The sequence below is a fragment of the Vanessa cardui genome, chromosome 30 (genome assembly GCF_905220365.1).
Source record: "Vanessa cardui chromosome 30, ilVanCard2.1, whole genome shotgun sequence".
In the NCBI taxonomy this organism is placed as follows: domain Eukaryota; kingdom Metazoa; phylum Arthropoda; class Insecta; order Lepidoptera; family Nymphalidae; genus Vanessa; species Vanessa cardui.
The window spans coordinates 265,540-285,168 of NC_061152.1; the positions used below are offsets into that span (position 1 = coordinate 265,540).

Sequence of the window (19,629 nt, forward strand, 5' to 3'; positions counted from 1 at the left end):
GTCAAATAGCCTATTGTTATAACTGTTCTTGTAATTATAAGCAAACCAGATATTGACTAAAGTGTTTTTGTTATTAACAATGATATTCTAATAAACAGATATGTTATACGCATACTAAACAACAGAAAAAAGTGTGCTGCGCCGGGGACCGTTTATTTTACATTTCGTTACAAGTAAAAAGGATAGCTTGATAAAAACAATAAGTAAAAGGGATAACTAGATGTTTTAATTACGCAAAACGTATTACTACGTAATTATGATGTATTATAACGTATTACTACGTAAAACGACGAAAGGCAAACGTCCCAATTGGGACGTTTTCTAGTCTTCACTTTTTGCGCGTTAATGACATATCTGTTTACTAGAACATCATTGGTTATTAATGATTATTATTTTAAAATTATTATAAAAAGACCTTAAATAAAACAGCAAGCAAGTGAGAAAGAAAATCATAAATCAAAAATATATTTGTATATATTTATTAATAAAACGATAAATGCTTAATTATTACAATTCAGCGTCAGATCATTCCTTCTTCTTCTTGCATGGGGACTCATCATCCGCGCTGCTCTTCCGTTTCCGGTCGTTGACCTCTCTGCTTTCAACTGTTTCTGATATGAGTTTCTTGACGCGCGCTGCTTCTGGCGAATACGCCCAGAGGAGCATCTCCAAGTGCTCGGATGTCGGTTCGTCTTTGTCGTCGAAGAGCTTTGCATCGGAATGCTGTAGAAAAAAAATCGACATCAAATGAGGTTTCTAAAAAAGAGGTTGTCTATTCGACATGTATGTATGTAACATTGTTTGAATCGAGTTATATTTGAGTATTATGATTCATTTAGGCTTAACATGAGTAATTAACTTCGTAAGTGTATGTTTGTCCACGAATTTGTCGAAAACTAATATTCGTATTGTGATGATCATTTTTAATCTATAATAAGTGCACTTATAACTTAAGGAACAGTGTAAGTTTCATTGAAATGGATCTAGTAATTTCATAGATATATGTTTTTAATTTATAGTTTACTAGCTGTTTCTAATTTTGAAGTGTTTAATTTTTTATAGATTATTTATTTGTGTTACTGAAAAATCTAAATTAATATACATAACTTATATTGAAACATGCAGCGCTATTTGGGCATTTTTGGACACATTTCTTGGCTATACCATTTGCCGACGGTACTTGTATGTTGTGTACATAAAATAAATATTGCTTAATGAAGAGCTTTTATTACTAAAACGTAACGATCCAAACAGTCATAATTTGTTCTCATCTATTCAGATTTAATAAGTCAATGCAAAGAAACAAATGGGAGAAAATTGCAGAACCTAAGAACCTTTGGAGATCTACTCTCTTTTCTGACTTCAAAAATGATTTCGACCTAAGAGCAATTTATTCATAATCGCGATGTATGATTTCTGTATAACGAAAATATGCCATCAATCAATTTAAATAGAAGTAATATTTGGCTTTGACAATTTCAGAAACCATAATTCCTGTCTGTCCTGCCTCATGGATTTTCCAACCCTGAACATAACCTCATTAGGTACATCTACAATCACTCTAATACGACTATAGTCGATATAAATGTCGCAAAGACGTTTCTACTGCCACAACGCTGGTTACACGACCCAATACCGTGTAATAGTCGTATAAAACAGTCGTATAGACGTTTCTACGAGGTTTTTACACGACCATAAGTCGAATAACAGAATAAAACGACTGCTATACTACGCTTATACAATTATTAGTTGCGTAATTTCTTCTTATACGACTAAATGTTTGTTGGGGAAGCTCTACAGAAACAGAATGGCGTAAGCTCCAAGATTTTCCAAGACATTGGACAATAATTATCCATCAGGACCATTCTCCTTTATAGTTTGTACACATTCGCCTTCTCTTTCTCTCACAGACTTTACGAGATGGATGTTTAGACGTGAGATGATGCAAAGAAATCGAAGCTTTAAGATATGAGTTTTAAAGTACCTTTTCCTTCAGCTCCTTCAGAGCCTCGTTCCTCACGATGTCCCACGTCTTCCCGCCGTCACTCGACGCGACAGTGCGCAGACGTTTGTATTCGCCATTTACAGATGCATATGCAGCGACAAAGGATTTCTGTTGACAAATATCTGGTTATTTATATGAAACGTATTGTGTGAAATATACAGATTTTAGCTTAGTATTTTAAACAGAACAAAAAACTAAACAAAAATAGTAAGATGCAAAACCAATTAGAAAAATGTTGATTACAAGTGTTGTACAATGGCTAGCCATTTCTTCCAGGTAACCCAATTGTAGCCCAATTGCGGTGCAGTCATAAATCAAATCAAATCAAATTAAATCAAAATAAACTTTATTCAAGTAAGCTTTTACAAGCACCATTGAATCGGCATTTTACAATTAAGTGAAGCTACCGCCGGTTCGGAGAGAAGAGAGAATTCTACCGAGAAGAACCGCCAAAAAACTCAGTAGTTACTCTTTTTCAACATTAAAAAATACAAAGTCATTTCAGTTAAATACAATTATTTAAATTAATATATCCTGCTTGGAAGTCAACAGGTATTAAGCATCTTAATATGGTCTTGGTAGGTACTCCTAAAGTATTGCTCTACCGCCAAATATAATATAATCGTGAACCGGTTTGAAGTGTGTCATGCACAAAGGATTATATATAATGACGATATCTTAGTCCGGAAGAGGTGGTGAACATCTCCTACAGTGTCATTGTCTCTGTGATGTGGTGACAACTTACCATCATCATCAGTTTTGTATGATATAAATAGGTGGACGAGTAAATGAGCCACCTGATGGGAAATGGTCACCATCGATCATAGATTTAAGCGCTGTAAGAAATATTAATCATTGCTTACAGCACCAGTGCGTCACCAACCTTGGGATCTTACATGTTATGGCTCACTCACCCTTCAAACCGGAACACAAACTAACTGAGTACTGCTTTTTGGTGTTGGAATATCTGATGAGTGAATGTTACCTACGCAGACGGACTTGCATAACTACCAACCCAACTTGCTATTATATATTTACTAGACCCCACTCCCCTCGGCCTCGCACGGTACTGATACTAAATATACTACAGAATTTGTATATCTACGATACACATTAGAAACTGCTAAAATCATCAGTGTTTCTCTACTATATTGTCCATGTGCTATACACAAAAACCTCTATCTCGAATCACTCTATCTATTAAAAAAACCACATCAAAATCCGTTTCATAATTTCAAAGATCTAAGCATACATAGAGACAGAATGCTGTAAGCGACCTTGTTTTATTCAATGTAATGATGATGAATTATTAAAAATTATTAAAAATTTAAAACCCCAAATCCAACCGACTGCAAGACCTAAAGATACAGTCAGTGCCTTCTGCGTGCAACCGGAACGTTACTCAAGATACCAATTGAGAAATCGTTGGCGGTAGTTGTTAATAATATTTCTTTGTTCCTCAAATAGACAAATGCCACCTTAGTCTACCCGTGACCACGAACGCTGTAAAGTGCTCGAAACGTCGAGATGCCAAAAATAATTAAAATACGCGATTCAAATCCGGTATAACTAGTTTTATTTAAATAATGATGATGAAGTTGTTCACCTGTTGTTCAGTGATGTTATCACCAGCCAGCTTCACGCAGGTCCTGACGACGCCGAGGCTGATGTACGGATTGTTCTGTTTACTCAGATGCATCGTGTCGAAGTCGTCAAGGAACTGGTCGAAGACCGCAATCGCCTCCTTTATGTTGGAGAGTTTCTCTTCATCCCGTGTGCCTGGAATAACAAGGAAATTATTACTGATCTGTATATTTGCTGTATATGTTAGATATTCAGCTACAACAACAGCCTTGAAACTTCCCACTGCTGGACTAAGACCTCCTCTCCTTTCGAGGAGAGCCTTGGAACATATTTCACCTTTTGAAATTTGACACATTCAGGTTTCTTCACGATGTTTATCCTCCACCGTCGAGCACGAGATGAATTATAAACGCAAATTAAGCACATATATATAGTGGTGCTTGCCGCCGTTTGAACCAGCAATCATCGGTTAAGATGTGCTTAATTTGTGTTCATAATTCATCTCGTGCTCGGCGAAGGAAAACATCGAGCGAGTAGCAGCAGCATGATGGATAATGCTCCTAACCTTCTCCTCAAAGGAAGAAGAGGCCTTAGACCAGTAGATGGAAATATACGGGCTGGTAATGTAACTAATCTAACCCAGATCCGATATCTCAAAACAGATATTGTTTTAAATATCACCATCTAAATTGATAATTGTATAACTAAGTATTATTCACACATCCAAGCTACAGGTACAGTACGACACAACTTAGATGTAACATCGGCAAAACTCGTAAAACCGATCACATCCGAATTGAGTACGCTATCCCAAATTATCAATATTTATTTCTCATGCGAATATGATCTTTGCACAAACGTAATAACTTGTAATATCATATGATCCAATATATTCGTCAATTTGACACCTCGATTTACATGCACTTGCTTTCTTGACGCGAGAATCTATAGCGACGAGTAGCGTCGAATGGCGCGATAGGGAGCTATTTCTATTGGTTGTGTAAATCGGCAGTAATCGGTTTTATTTGCATTTCATTGCATTTTCCGATGCTACATCTAATTTGTGTCGTACTATACTCTAAATACTTACAGGTCAAAACCCTCTTCGCCCTCCCGATCAAGCCCTTCACGGCCAGCTTCTGATAGTCCGGATCCCGCCCTTCCAATTCTTTAAGCGTATTCGTTGCAGCCTCCTAAAAATTATATCACACTTTCATTAATAATCGCAGGTCTGTAACTGGCATAAGAGTTGCTTTATATTTTAGTGTCATGTCATCATTTTTTTTCATTAATATTATAACACCTCGCCCTATTGTCTCCACTGGGGATTGGAGAGGAGGACGGGTTTTTGATCATTTTTTTAAATCAAATCAATTTTATTCAAGAAAACTTCAAAATGAAGCGTTTTTAAATCGTCAATAATTGAATACTACCACCGTTTCGGAAAGCAACTTCTAGAGAAGTAACAGATTTACAATACTGTTATTTACAGTAATTAGTGTCCTGTGATGGAAGCCGAGCCTAACTAAAAAGTATTCTTTTACTGAATAATATGATTTATTTATTAATTTAGTCTTTTTAAATTTTGAAAATGGTAAATTGATTATATTTTTTACCCGGACGATCGGAATTGACTCCATGCTAATAATTCTTATATACCTATATATCTGGGGGCGCGGCAGTGCCTCGAGCAAAACGGTTACGGCCGTACCATCTTTTCTCGAAGTGATTCGCGGCTGTTTCGCCCCCCTATATCTTCGAAGTGGACAAAGCTAGGAGTTTGGGTTTTCGGAAATTACATGCCAATTGAATTAATAGTTTAGGATTTACGATCGATCAAAGTTACACCATTTTGTCACTCACTGACTCACTGACCGATCATCAAAAATAAGAAGTACCTTAGTACTTCTAGCAGACTTAGAAACTTCAAATTTTGCATCAAGATAGGTCAGTAGCTACATATAAAGGAAAAATTATAAAAACATTAAAAAATTATATAGCATAGCAATGAGCACAAATTAAAAGCTGCTTGCTGCCTGGAATTATGTGCAAACGTTACGGAAGAGACCTGTGATCTGATTGTTTGTGAATCATGATGGTCACTACTGACTACATGCTCCAATACAATAATTAAGAAAGTAAATGAACCAAAAGTACACTAACAGTAGTGTTAGCGTACACATTTGAGCACTATAATTTATGTCCTGCGCAGTTTACTCGTCTTGGATGAGACTGATCGCCGTTGTCGAAATTCGGTTGGGACGACACGGATAAACCAAAAGAAAATTATTTTGTGATATTAATGTTTACGCATGCGGTGTGTGTAACTTTCAACTCCTCCAAATATGCAGTTTTATTTGTTTCTTCTTGTGCCTATTACCAAGTCACTATAATTATAATATAAAGAAAACTATTGATACAATTACTAAATGTTGATTTATAACTACATAATAATTTGAATAGGACTTGGCTTCTATGAGATCTCAAAACTTTTTACGATGGAAAGACTGCAGCGAGAGACTTGGCATTTTATACCTATTGAGATTTGTATATATTTTTACATTTTCCGAATACAATTTAATGTAATTAAATTTACAGTTAAAACCTGACTTTGGAAATATTTTACAGAACATTAAAATGTTTCCTTTTTTTTTGTTATATCACTAAAGTCATTCATATTTAACTGTGCTTTATAAATTATAAGTATACATGTGTCACTGATTTCTTGTTTTAATTGACTATGATAATCTGTCTGCTATATTAAATAAATATATAAATACGTTTCTGTGCGGTGTTACTTCTTTTACAATAAATTCATAATCAAAGTCAGCCATAATCTATATTCCAATTTTTAAAAGGCTTCATCAAAAGTATAACACCTCGCATTGCCTCCACTGGTGACAGGAGGGCTGGTTCGTTTTTTGCCCAGAGGATCGGAATTGCGATTCAACGGGGAAACGCTGCTAGGATTCTTGCCACCATTCCACGCGGTCAAGATTTATACAGTAACTAGTTTTATTTCATATTTGTATATATTTAAGCATTTAATGTTATTCATTGTTATGTTAATAAAATTAAAGGATATTTATATTCCAATATTATAATGTTTATAATCAAATCCACTTACTTTGTTTTTAAACCCGAGTCCCGGAACAGTCTCTGCTGGCAGTTCTTTCTTCTCTTCTGGAATTTCCGCCATTTCGGCATCTGAACTCGAGTTCTGTAACAAATCATACAGATTATGAGTATTCGCGATCAAGTAAACTTCTCGCTTTATAATACTAGCGACGCCCCCCACTATTTCAACTTATTTACACAAAAATCTTTACAAATTATATACCCAAACCTTCCTTAAGAATCCCTGCGTCTATTTGTGAAAACCACATTAAAATCAGCTCAGTTGTTTTGGAGTTTATTGTGAACATATATGTATATACAGAGAGACGCGGTCGGGGCCCTTGTTTTATATAAAGAAAAGAGTAATGTAACAGCCTGTAAATTGCCCACTGCTGTGCTAAGGCCTCCTATCCCATTAAAGAGATGGTTTGGAACATATTCCACTACGCTGTTACAATGCGGGTTGGTGGAATGCACATGTGGCTGAATTTTGATGAAATTAGACACATAAAGTTTCACAAGATGTTTTCCTTCACCGCTTCACGAGATGAATTATAAAGACAAATTAAGCACATGAATCAGCGGTGCTTGCCTGGGTACGAACCCGCAATCATCGGTTAAGATGCACGCGTTCTAACCACTGGGCCATCTCGACTCATCGACTCGGTCGGACGAAACCGGGACCTCGGAGTGGTGTACCCGTCAATTATGATGTTCAAGAATGAGAGCTGTGCTTTAAACCTGCCGTCTTGGATCACGGATCACATATTCTTCACTTCATTTAAAGATATGTTCTCAACAACGTACAACATGTACAGCCTATAAATTTCCCACAGCTGGGCTAAACCCTCCACTTCCTTTTAGGAGGTTTTGACCATATTTCACATGTAAACCCCCAAACAGTTATTCAGTTAGGATATACGCGTTCTAACTTACAAGCTCTCTCCTTCTGTGTTACCACCCAATCATTCTACCACCAAGCAGCAACACTTTGTATTGTTGCATATATAAAGCATGATTGAGCCAGTGCAACTACGCAAGGGTCATGATAACTTAGTTCCCAAGGTAGCGCATGGGTAATACAAGGACTTATTATATTTTGTCCCATTTGCGTCCTCGGTGGTAGGACTTTGTGCAAGCCCGTCTGGGTAGGTACCACCCACTTATCAGTTATTCTATCGCCAAACAACAGTACTCAGTATTGTTGTGTTCCGATTTGAATGGTGAGTGAGCCAGGCACAAGGGATATAACATCTTAGTTCCCAAGGTTGGTGGCGCATTGACGATGTAAGGAATATTTAATATTTCTTACAGCGTCATTGTCTATGAATGATGGTGACCACTTACCATCAGGTGGCCAATATGCTCGTCCGCCAACCTATTCCATAAAAAAAATTTCGTGTGAGGTAGCCCATATGCGAATCCAGCTACATACTTCATAAAAACAGTTATCAAAAGATATTGTTACCTCATTTTTTTCTTCTTTCTTCGCTTTATCTTCTTCTTTCTTCTTTTGTTCCTTCTTATCCGGTTTCTTTTCTTTATTCTTTTCTAGCTCCGCGAGCCAGTCTTCGAAGACTTGCATTGCTTCTTTTATGTTCTTAATTTTATCTTCTGCTTTTGTCACTGGAAATAGTAATGATTATTTAATTTAAATCATCCAATTTTAGACTATAACTCTTTATCTAAGGCATCCCAAATTTATCTCTTACTCAACAAAGGGATAATGTTGGGGATGAAGAGAACAACACAGAAGGAAGTATTCACCGTGGAAGAAGATCAGCTAGTTTAGGATGTTTCAATTTAAACATTTCATGGCCTTGAGAAGGCCAAATGCCTAATTAACTTATAGTAGATCTTCTTACAAACACGTGAGAATCTCGAAATCAAATCAAATCAATTTATTCAAGTAAACTTCAAAAAATACTTTTTGAATCGTCAACAATTAAATACTACCACCGTTTCGGAAAGCAGCTTCTAGCGAGAAGAAACGGCAAGAAACTCGCATAGTTGCCGATTCAAATGTATATCATACTTTTTAAATAAACAGATTTACAATGCTGCTGTAAGATTTCCAAGTCTGTAGCCGCAAAATCTGGACGTAAGACCAAAGAGGCAACCTGAGTTTCTGAAACGTTGTCATGTGTCTCTCGTGACATTTGTCATTAATGGGTTAGAAAAGCAATTCACAATTTGTTTCTGATCACGAAAATAGTAGTTACCTAGTTGTAAAATATTTTTAACTAAAGCTCGAATAAAGAGCAAGGATGTTATGGAGTACCAAAATTTCGGAAAATGTAAAATGTTTTTGCAGTTTTCTTCAAGAGAATAACTAATCATTTTTAAGGCTATTCGTTTTCTGTGATAATACTGCCAAATAATATTCCACATATAGAACCAAATTTGTCCCTTGTAATTTTCTCATTAATAAATTCTAAACAATATTGATTAAAGCTATCCCAAGCAATCAGAAACAACTTCGTAACCATATCTGAAACCAGGTAAACACAAATAAAGCCCATATATATATTGGTGCTTGGCTGGGTTTGTACCCGAAATCAACGGTTAAGATGTACGCGTTATAACCACTCGGCTCCTGTCATTCCTGATTATAAGCATTATTTATATAACTTACTTGACAAAACCCTCTTCGCCCTCCCCAAAAGTCCTCTGACCGTCAGTCTCCTGTAGTTTGGGTCGTGTTGCTCCAGGAGTCTCAGGGTTTCCTCGGCCTTCGCCTTGTCTTTGAAGCCAAAGCCGGAGTCTTCTTTGTCGTCTTTACCCATTATACTGGAATTAATAAAAAAACATTGAAAATTTCAGATCCTATTTAAAACTAGCTATGGCCGTGACCTAGGCTAGAATTTACTTTGAGTTTTATATATAATTCTATAAATAATGAAAGTGGCCTAAGTTACTCCTTATTACATCTTCGAGAGAAAGTCCCGTCAAAATCGATCCACCCGTTACAAAGATTAGCCGAAACAAAGAGATAGACAAAATTGTAACAAATGTCACTGATAATAGTTATTCCACAGGGTTCTTTCCACAAGAACTAAACGACTTTCCCTCATGGTTCTCTTAAAGATAAATTTGTCACCCCCATACGTTCATGCTCTTATGAAACTCCTTGGAATTGATCGCCTTGATGGCAATAGACTAAGTTTTGATACCAGTTTCCGGTGTAAGACATGCCATATTTGGTACTCTACACACGTACCCATTTGTTCCGTCATAAATCAGGTCAATGTTAAGGTCAAAGCCATAGGAATATGCTACAGCTAGCAAACAAATATTAAAAACGCAACAACAACAAAATCAACCTATAAATTTCCCACAGCTAGGCTAATGCCTCCTCTCCCTGTCAGAAGAAGGTTCGGAACATATTTCACAACGCTGTTCCAATGCGGCTTGGTGGAAAACACGTGTGGCAGAATTTCAATGAAATCAGACACCTGCAGTTTTCCTTATGATGTTTTCCTTCATCGCCGAGCACAAGATGGTTTGAAACCGCAGTCATCGGTTAAGATACACGTTGTTAACACTTGGCCATCTCGACTCTCATTTTTATTTATCACATTAGAAAATTTATTGGCCTATTGTACTAAATTACATTTTCTTAGATTTGAAGAGAATTTGACCTATTTCGTTTAATATCCTGATACATTGATGCTTTCTCATCTGTGCATTTTTTAAATTTATCTGTTCTTCGTGTATTTGATCACTTGTGCAAATAAGTCTCGAATTCAAGGTTATGCAAAAAAATCGCTTAGTTTCTACGTACATATATATGTATACATAGTATATGTATATACCTATATAATATGTATAAATGTTTATTGATATCATTACCAAGTTTATAGTTTTGTTTGAATAATAATTCAGTATACTATGTTGAACAGTGATTAGAACGCGTGCATCTTAAATGATGATTGTGAGTTCGAACCCAGACAAGCACCACTATATATATATGTGCTTAATTTGTGTTTATAATTCATTTCATGTCGGTGGTGAAGGAAAACATCGTGAGGAAACCTGCATGTAACAAATTTCATAGAAATTCTGCTATATGTTCATTCTCAACCCGCATTGGAACAGCGTGGTGGAATATGTTCCAAACCTTCTCTTCAAAGAAAGAGGAGGCCTTTAGCCCAGCAGTGGGAATTTACAGGCTGCTGTAAGTTGAAATAAAACGACATTTGTTAAACATATAATATAAAAAAAAAACTTCTATCCATCGGTGCGAAGTCGGGACGGGTCCCTAGTCGTATCTTTATATAAAAAAATCTACACAAAACACGTCACAGTCGCTAACTACAGAAACACTGTTATCAGCACGTCAGTGAAGTGAAACCATAATCTTCCACTGGCAAATTTTTTTCAAAACATCTAAATATACTTTATTCAAGTAGGCTTTTACAAGCACTTTTGAATCGTCATTTACGTGAAGCTACCACCGGTTGGGAATGTAGATTCTAACGAGAAGAACCGGCAAGAAACTCAGTAATATTGGTTAAATACAATTATATATGTATGTAATGTATCCTGACTGGAATTCAACAAGTATTAGTTAATTCATCATCAGCATGTCTCCTTCCATACTTCTCTGTCAGACATCATCTCACAAGTAACATTCTTTACAATCATATCGCCTTTCACACAATCCATCCATCGTTTCCTTGGTCATCCCCTTCCATATCCATCCATTTTTACACGTTTTTAAAGTTATAATTTCTTTCGCGCCTACGATTTTTATTTTAATAATATCTGTATTATATATATTTTTAATTAACACTATTTCATCATAAAAAAAGGCGATACAAAATTTTGTAGATGATAAAAAACCATTGAATTAATACCTGTTGACTTCCACGCAGGATACATACATATATAATTGTATTAACTAACATGACTTTGTATTTTTTAACTAAGATTCTATGTCCCTTGTGCTTGTAGTCACACTGGCTCACTCACCCTTCAAACCGGAACACAACGATACTGAGTACTGTTATTTGGCAGTAGAATAACTGATGAGTGGTAGGTACCTACCAGCCCTAACACCAAGTATTAACTCTTATGTAAATAAATGATATTATTTTGTAGAAAAATAGTATCTACAACTGTGTCTTAGTTGTGTGTGTAAATAAACAATAGTATATAAATACTATCGAATATGACGAGCGCGAAAACTAAACACTTCGAGTAAAGATTGGACTCGTGCCAGATTCTATGCAACTATATTTGATTAGCACGTTGCCTGCTACATCTTTATTTTTTTCTATTCCTGCGATACGCGGTATTTAAGACCTCGTATGAAAACTATCATAAACCGGTGCGGGCATTATTGGACTCCATTTTGAATCGTCATTTTACAATTAAGTGAAGCTACCACCGGTTCGGAAAGTAGATTCTACTGAGAAGAACCGGTAAGAAACTTAGTAGTTACTCTTTTTCAACATTTAAAAAGTACAAAGTCAAGTAAGTTAAATACAATTATTTAAATAAATATATCCTGCTTGGAAGTCAACAGGTATAAACTCCACGCTTTTTATCATCTATAAAATCTTGTATCGAATAATATGCTTTTTCTACCAATGTATTTTTTATAAACGATTTTAATTTACGAGACGGCAAAGTTAAAAATGTCTGCGGAATTTTATTATAGAAACGGATACCTTGCCCCAAGAAGGATTTATTGACTTTGCGGAGTCGGAAACTTGGCGTTATAAGCTTATCCTTACTCCTAGTGCACATACAATGATTATCACTGATTTTATCAAAGTGCTAAATGTTATGAATACACATAATATTGTTGTAAATAAACTGTGACATATCAGACACATGCTGCATACGAGGTGTATAAGACCTCGTTCCGCATTGAAAGTGTTAATAAATAACGAAATTCAAAGTCGTTTAGTTAAGACGTTTTAGAATGCAATACCTATTTAAAAACTGTGTTAGTGGGGCATCAAAACACAGGAAAGCGATTGCTTTGAGTATTCTGAACTATATTCTCTTCGAATAAAATGTTATAAATGGATCACTTTGAGTGAATATCTTCGTGTAAAAGGTTGCTTCTGTCGCTTGTATTTGGTAGCTTCACTTAATTGTTAAATGACGATTCAAAAGTGCTTGTGAAAGCCCACTTGAATAAAGTTTATTTTGATTCCTTGATTTTGCTTGTAAAGTTAAAGAACTAATTATTTATTAATATTTAGCGACAAATCTAATGCGAAGCAAGACGACCCAGTGGTTAGAACGCGTTTGCGGATTCAAACCCAGGCAAGCACCACTATATACATGTGCTTAACTTGTATTTATAATTCATCTCATGCTCGGTGAAGGAACACATTGTGAGGAAACTTGCATGTGTCTAATTTCGTAAAAAATTTGCCACATCTATATTCAACCAACTCGCATTGGATCAGCGTGGTGGAATATGTTCCAAACCTTCTCCTCAAAGGGGAGGGGAGGCCTTCTATCTTCTATCTAATGCTTTTCTAAATATTCTTAAATAGATAGGTAAGGATAATACTTTAACTTTTTACTTGATGGTAGGGCTGTGGCACCCAGGCATCAAGTATTCTACCGCCAAATAAAAGTAATCAGTATTGCTGTGTTCCGGTTTGGCACAAGGGACGTAAAATCTTGGTTCTCAAGGTTGGTGGTGGTAAGGATGGATGCATGTATTTTATTTTGTTTATTTTATGGTATAGGTTGGCGGACGAGCACATGGGCCACCAAATGGTAAGTGGTCACAATCACCCATAGACAATGACGCTGTAAGAAATATTAACTATTCCTCACATCGTCAATGCGCCACTAACCTTGGGAACTAAGATATTATGTGCCGCGTCGCGCCTTTAAACATATTTTATCAAATAAATTAAAAATAAATTATAATTAAGTGCCTTCACAATTCACTAATTTCGCACTTGCGTTGGCGAACGTTAATACCTAATACTTATGAGATTTGAAAAAGGAAGCGGTCAAGTGGGAGTTGGTTTCTCGTGAAGATGTTTTTTTTTTTTTAAGAAAAGTCAAACAAAAAACATTTGACAGCAAATTAACAAGATACCATTACTCGAGAGCTTGATTAATCTATGATATTCAGTTGATTATTCAGTTATTCTACCTCCAAACAACAGTACTAAGTATTGTTGTGTTCGGATTTGAAGGGCGAGTGAGTTAGTAACTACAGGCACAAGGGACATAGCATCTTAGTTCCCAAGGTTGGTGGCGCATTGACGATGTAAGGAATTGTAATATTTCTTACAGCGTCATTGTCTATGGGTGATCACTTACCATCAGGTGGCCAATATGCTCGTCCGCCAAACTATATCATAAAAACAAATGAATTTCACTGTGGATTTGCGAAAAACTCAGATTTACAGACGAAACTGTTATCGGAAGTTTGGGTAATCAAATTAAAGTATACACACGTTGTGAAGTGCCTCGTATTGTATTACAAAAGGAGATATAGTACAACACAAATTAGATGTAGCATCGGAAAATGAATGAAAATAAAACCGATTACTGCCGATTTACAACCAATGGAAACAGCTCCCTATCGCGCCACTCGACGCTATTCGTCGCTATAGATTCGCGCGTCAGTTCGACCCGAGACAGCGAGTGCGTGTAAAGCGACGCGTCAAATTGACGAATATATTAGGTCGTGTGATATTACAAGTTATTACGTTTGTGTAAAGATCATATTCACATGAGAAATAAATATTGATAATTTGGGATGGCGTACTCAATTCGGATGTGATCGGTTTTACGAATTTTGCCGATGCAACATCTAAGTTGTGTCGTACTATACATTAATCATAAACTCTTAAGTAGTGCACAATATAGCTAAGTTATGCCTGTCGACTTCCAAGCAGGATATATTAATTTAAATAATAGTATTAACTAACAACCTTTGTATTTTTTAAATGTCGAAAAAGACTAACTACTGAGTTTCTTGGCGGTTCTTCTGTAGAATCTACTTTCCGAACCGGTGGTAGCCCTTAATTGTAAAATGACCATTCAAAAGTGCTAAAAGCCTACTTGAATAAAGTTTATTTTGATTTTTTATTATTAGCGAATCGCATGTAATATGTAAATATAAGGCTTGTTTAACTTTATTCCTACTTATGTTATCATATCAAGAAAATAATACACACCTATCATTTTTGCAAGCATTATTTATACAGATCCCTAATAGGATTACTCGATAACATACTCAGTGTCAATGATATTCTAATAACAGATATGTTATACCCATACTAAACAACAGAAAAGAGTGTGCCGCGCCGGGGACCGTTTATTTTACATTTCGTTACAACTAAAAAGGATAGCTTGATAAAAACAATAAGTAAAAGGGATAACTAGATGATTTAATTGCGCAAAACGTATTGCTACATAATTATGTTGTATTATAACGTATTACTACGTAAAACGACTAAAGGCAAACGTCCCAATTGGGACGTTTTCTAGTCTTCACTTTTTGCGCGTTAATAACTTATCTGTTTACTACAACATCATTGCTCAGTGTAATATAATGAACATATTTGTACGGCCTTGAACCGCCCGTTGCTTCACGGTATTTACATCTGCGCGATATGACTTACAAATACATAAACACTTCAAAATCACAAAACTAATATATATTTTGCTTCGTTTTGGTAACGTAACGCCGATTTTAGAAGTTAAAATACAAAGATACTGTATTATATTTAATGCTTGAACTGTTATTTGGAAATAGCTGTGCGGCCTTGTTCGCCTTAGACTTTCAACAAAAAAAAAAAGAATTTGTAGTAAGTTACTCCTTATTATATCAGTTATCTGCCAATGAAAGTCCCGTCAAAATCCAGACGTTCTAGAGATTAGCCGGACATTAATAGACAGACAGACAAAAATTGTAAGAAATGTTATTTGTAAAATATGCATCAAAGAAGTGCTATTTTAATATTACAAACATACACTCCAATTTTATTATATGTATAGATATACTGTTTAAATATTAATACAGAGTCATATGGGACTCTACTCAAAAACAAATAAATTTAAATACATTGTCTATTTTAAACGCAGGCCAAATAAAGATTTTTACATCGAATTGACGCGTTGTCTTCGATCGAGAGCTGAAATGATCTGAGATATTCATTTTATACTTTTTCCCAAAATGGCGGCTAACTTCGCTGAAATTGTTGTCGGAACTTTATAAGTAAAATTCAAGTAAATATAAGTAACGAGTGCAATAGTGTTATGTTATAAATAAATGTAAATTAGTTAAGAATTATTAGTAGTGCAAAACATAGCCGAGCTATTAGCAAATCACGTGAAATTCATAAATCTTCCATTTGGCTATACGCAATGATATTCTAATAAACAGATATGTTATACCCATACTAAACAACAGAAACAAGTGTGCCGCGCCGGGGACCGTTTATTTTACATTTTGTTACAAGTACAAATGATAGCTTGATAAAAAGTATAAGTAAAAGGGGTAACTAGATGTTTTAATTACGCAAAGCGTATTACTACATAATTATGATGTATTATAACGTATTACTGGCATAATTATGATGAAAACGACTAAAGGCAAACGTCCCAATTAGGACGTTAATAACATATCTGTTTACTAAAACATCATTGGCTATACGGATAAATATAAACAAAACTTTGATTTATAGACTTCTTCGTCCCATTTATGACATCCTCCCTCCCAAAAGTCCTTCCCCTATGTTGAATGTTTGTTTCAACGTTTGTGTTTAGTCCATTTTGTTCATTCTTATGTAAATATATCGAATTTAATAAAATTAAGTTGTGAAGTCCTATTTAGTTTCATATTTTATTACATATATAGTTTAGAATACTAACAACTATTTTTAATTATCCTATTATTAACTCTAAATGTTTGTGTTGTTCTAGGTTAAGGATTAACAAGGAAATTAATACTACTATTCTTGGCTTTAAAATAGGTTATTTCACAATGCGAAAAATAAATTATGGAATTATTGTAATCAGTGTATATCATGAGTTTAAAAATGGTGATTTACTAACGAAAGTTAAAAATAATACCTAATTTATTCAAAAATCGTTTGTCACGTGACACAAAACGCTCCTGGATTGGCCGGGCTTATGATGATGTCACTTTCTTGTTAACCTTGCTTTTCTACTATATCTACCAAAGATTAAAATACGAGAAAGTGACGTCACAGACCCCATTGCAGCGCCATATTGTCCAAGTAGCGTTTTTGCGCGCTATTTAATTATGGAATTTTTAATATGATATTTTTCGGTAAATATGTACTAGAAAAAAAATCTACTTTTACTGGGTTCCTTAACTTCTACTAAATAATATAAAATGAATTTTAAAAACCAGTCAAATAGCCTATTCAATTGAGTTTAGTGTCTCAACCGTACCGATCAATCTCATTCGTGTCTTCTCCATCCTACGTGACATTGGCGAAATAATCTGTGGCACAACTAAAAGCCATTAAACTAAGAATTGAATTGAATGGAATAGAGTATACGACGATTGCAATAGTCCATACATTCACTAATTCAAATAACATTCTCTAACATACTCATCCATACAGCTCTAATGCAGTCATCAGTAAATACTAGTCATAAAATTACGTACGGTTCCAATAGCAAAGTATAGTACGACACAAATTAGATGTAGCATCGGAAAATGCAATGAAATGAAAATAAAACCGATTATTGCCGATTTACACGACCAATAGAAATAGCTCCCTACCGCGCCATTCGATGCTATTCGTCGCTATAGATTCCCGCGTCAAAGAAAGCAAGTGCATGTAAATCGACGTGTCAAATTGACGAATATATTAGGTCATATGATATTACAAGTTATTACGTTTATGCAAAGATCATATTCGCATGAGAAATGGATATTGATAATTTGGCATAGCGTACTCAATTCGGATGTTATCGGTTTTACGAATTTTGCCGATGCGACATCAAAGTTGTGTCGTACTATACGTAGCTAAATTTATCTACATTAAACATTACGACAGGAACTCTTTGCCTATATCGCAATTTTGTTAGAAAAAAAAAACAATCAGTACTAATAAAACAAAGTACCGCCTTCTATATTTAACTATTAGTGTGCCGCGGTTTCACTCTTATTTTAGAGATTGGTTGTTCGTAGACAGTAGCTTATTCCGTCCTTGAAGTTCGAACTTGCTTTATACGAAAATTCAATAAATTGGATTCATTCGTGAAAGAAAAACAGACAGATAGAGTTACTTTCTCACACAAACTTTACACAGACACTTTATTGAGTTTTCATTACGTACAATACAAAAAAAGACGTAAAAAAATCAAATTCAATTGTATTTTTTATGCATAACGATAGCTTTCAATGTTTACAATAATCATAGACAAAAATGTAACTTTTATTGCTTAATAATTAAATTACAAAGTTTCAACAATATGTAGGTATAGAATATAGATGACACGATGTGAATGACCTAATCGCCATCGTCAGCTTACTTATAATCCTAACAATCCTATTTATATTATTTTATTACCTAAACGAAGTTCACAGTACTTAATATGCGATCGCTAGCGTTCACAAATGTCAAAATTAAAAATGAACCTACGTAACTTTTTTTGAAAATACAATTTCACATAAAGGCAAAGGAGTTACGTTATTTGAGCCAAAGTCTAGTTAAATTTAACACTAATGGTGATATTTATTAAGAATTGACTTTGTACATTACTCGTGATAGTTTAAAAAATAATTCTATAAGCACTATGTTAATAAGCTATAGTTATAATTGTTAATGTCGCATACTACCTTTTGACAGTTAATTTTGTTTTGCGGCGATTTCCAAGTTATTCCATACAGAATAGCGCAACTGACTTTTAACTTCAAGATAACGATGACATAATACCTACCTACTCATTCAATATTTATTTAATTCACAAAATTATCACGACTTTTAAATTATTTTCGATAAGATAAAAACGAGTGAAAAATACAATGCGATAATAACTATTTTTTAATTCACCGGCCAAACATATGGTTTTATAAACAATGTTATTTGTTAATTTGTACAAAATGTTTTTTTTTTTAATTCTTTTCAAAATTTATGATCAAAGAATTCATGTCGAACAGTTTTATTTACTAACCATTATTGACGTTGATAATATATTTTTTTATTTAAAATATATCGAAGGTATACCGGTATACCACAGGTTTTTTTCTAATAACGCAAAGGCATAACCTTATTTAAATAGGAATGATTTCAATGTAAATAGTAGTAATAGACACGACATCGGATACATACGTTCTTAAAGAAATTGCAAATGAGAGGATATTAAATGTTTATGCTTATGTACACGGAATATTATTATTTGTTTGCTAACATCAATAAAGAAAACCTTCAAACTAATTTGTAGATGCTAGCATATGACGTCTATTCCAAAGTGTATGCTATACAACATTATAATATAAACTTAGGTAAGAATATTTTACTTTTATATTCAATTTTAGATCATCAAAATAATCAGAGCAATTATAAAAAAAATACAGAGCATGCATTAAATTAATAATTCAAGATATAAACTAATATATAATTTAATTCCAATTACAAATTAATAATACTTGCATTATACTCAGGAACTTCCAATAATATCTGTTCACAAATAAGGACTAGAAAATCACTAGTTTTAACTTTTTTTTTTTAAGTACTTGCTCAGAATGCGGCCTTCTTTCGACTATTCGAATCAATTCAAATAGTGAAGTCATGTGGCGGGAATACTATTTGAATAGCCGACTTAAAAAAGTGGCACCTCATTCAGAACAATGCAGTATAATAAATAGTCTATTCAATCTAGTCGTACAGCATTAAGAGGCGACAAATCGACAAAAATAACGAGATGACGTCATTTGATTTACCTTCGTA

General features: G+C 34.6%; 1 protein-coding gene across 1 annotated transcript; it reads right to left on the reverse strand.

Moving 5' to 3' along the window:
* Positions 1 to 463: 463 nt before the first annotated feature.
* On the reverse strand, positions 464 to 19,527 carry LOC124542306. The gene is made up of 8 exons (XM_047120273.1): positions 19,333 to 19,527; positions 9,342 to 9,496; positions 8,175 to 8,332; positions 6,717 to 6,809; positions 4,680 to 4,782; positions 3,612 to 3,784; positions 1,985 to 2,113; positions 464 to 723 (listed from the first exon to the last, which is right to left on the reverse strand). The coding sequence occupies exons 2-8, from the start codon at positions 9,490 to 9,492 to the stop codon at positions 526 to 528; spliced, it is 1,005 nt and encodes a 334-aa protein (XP_046976229.1). The 5' UTR covers positions 9,493 to 9,496; positions 19,333 to 19,527; the 3' UTR covers positions 464 to 525.
* Positions 19,528 to 19,629: the final 102 nt, after the last annotated feature.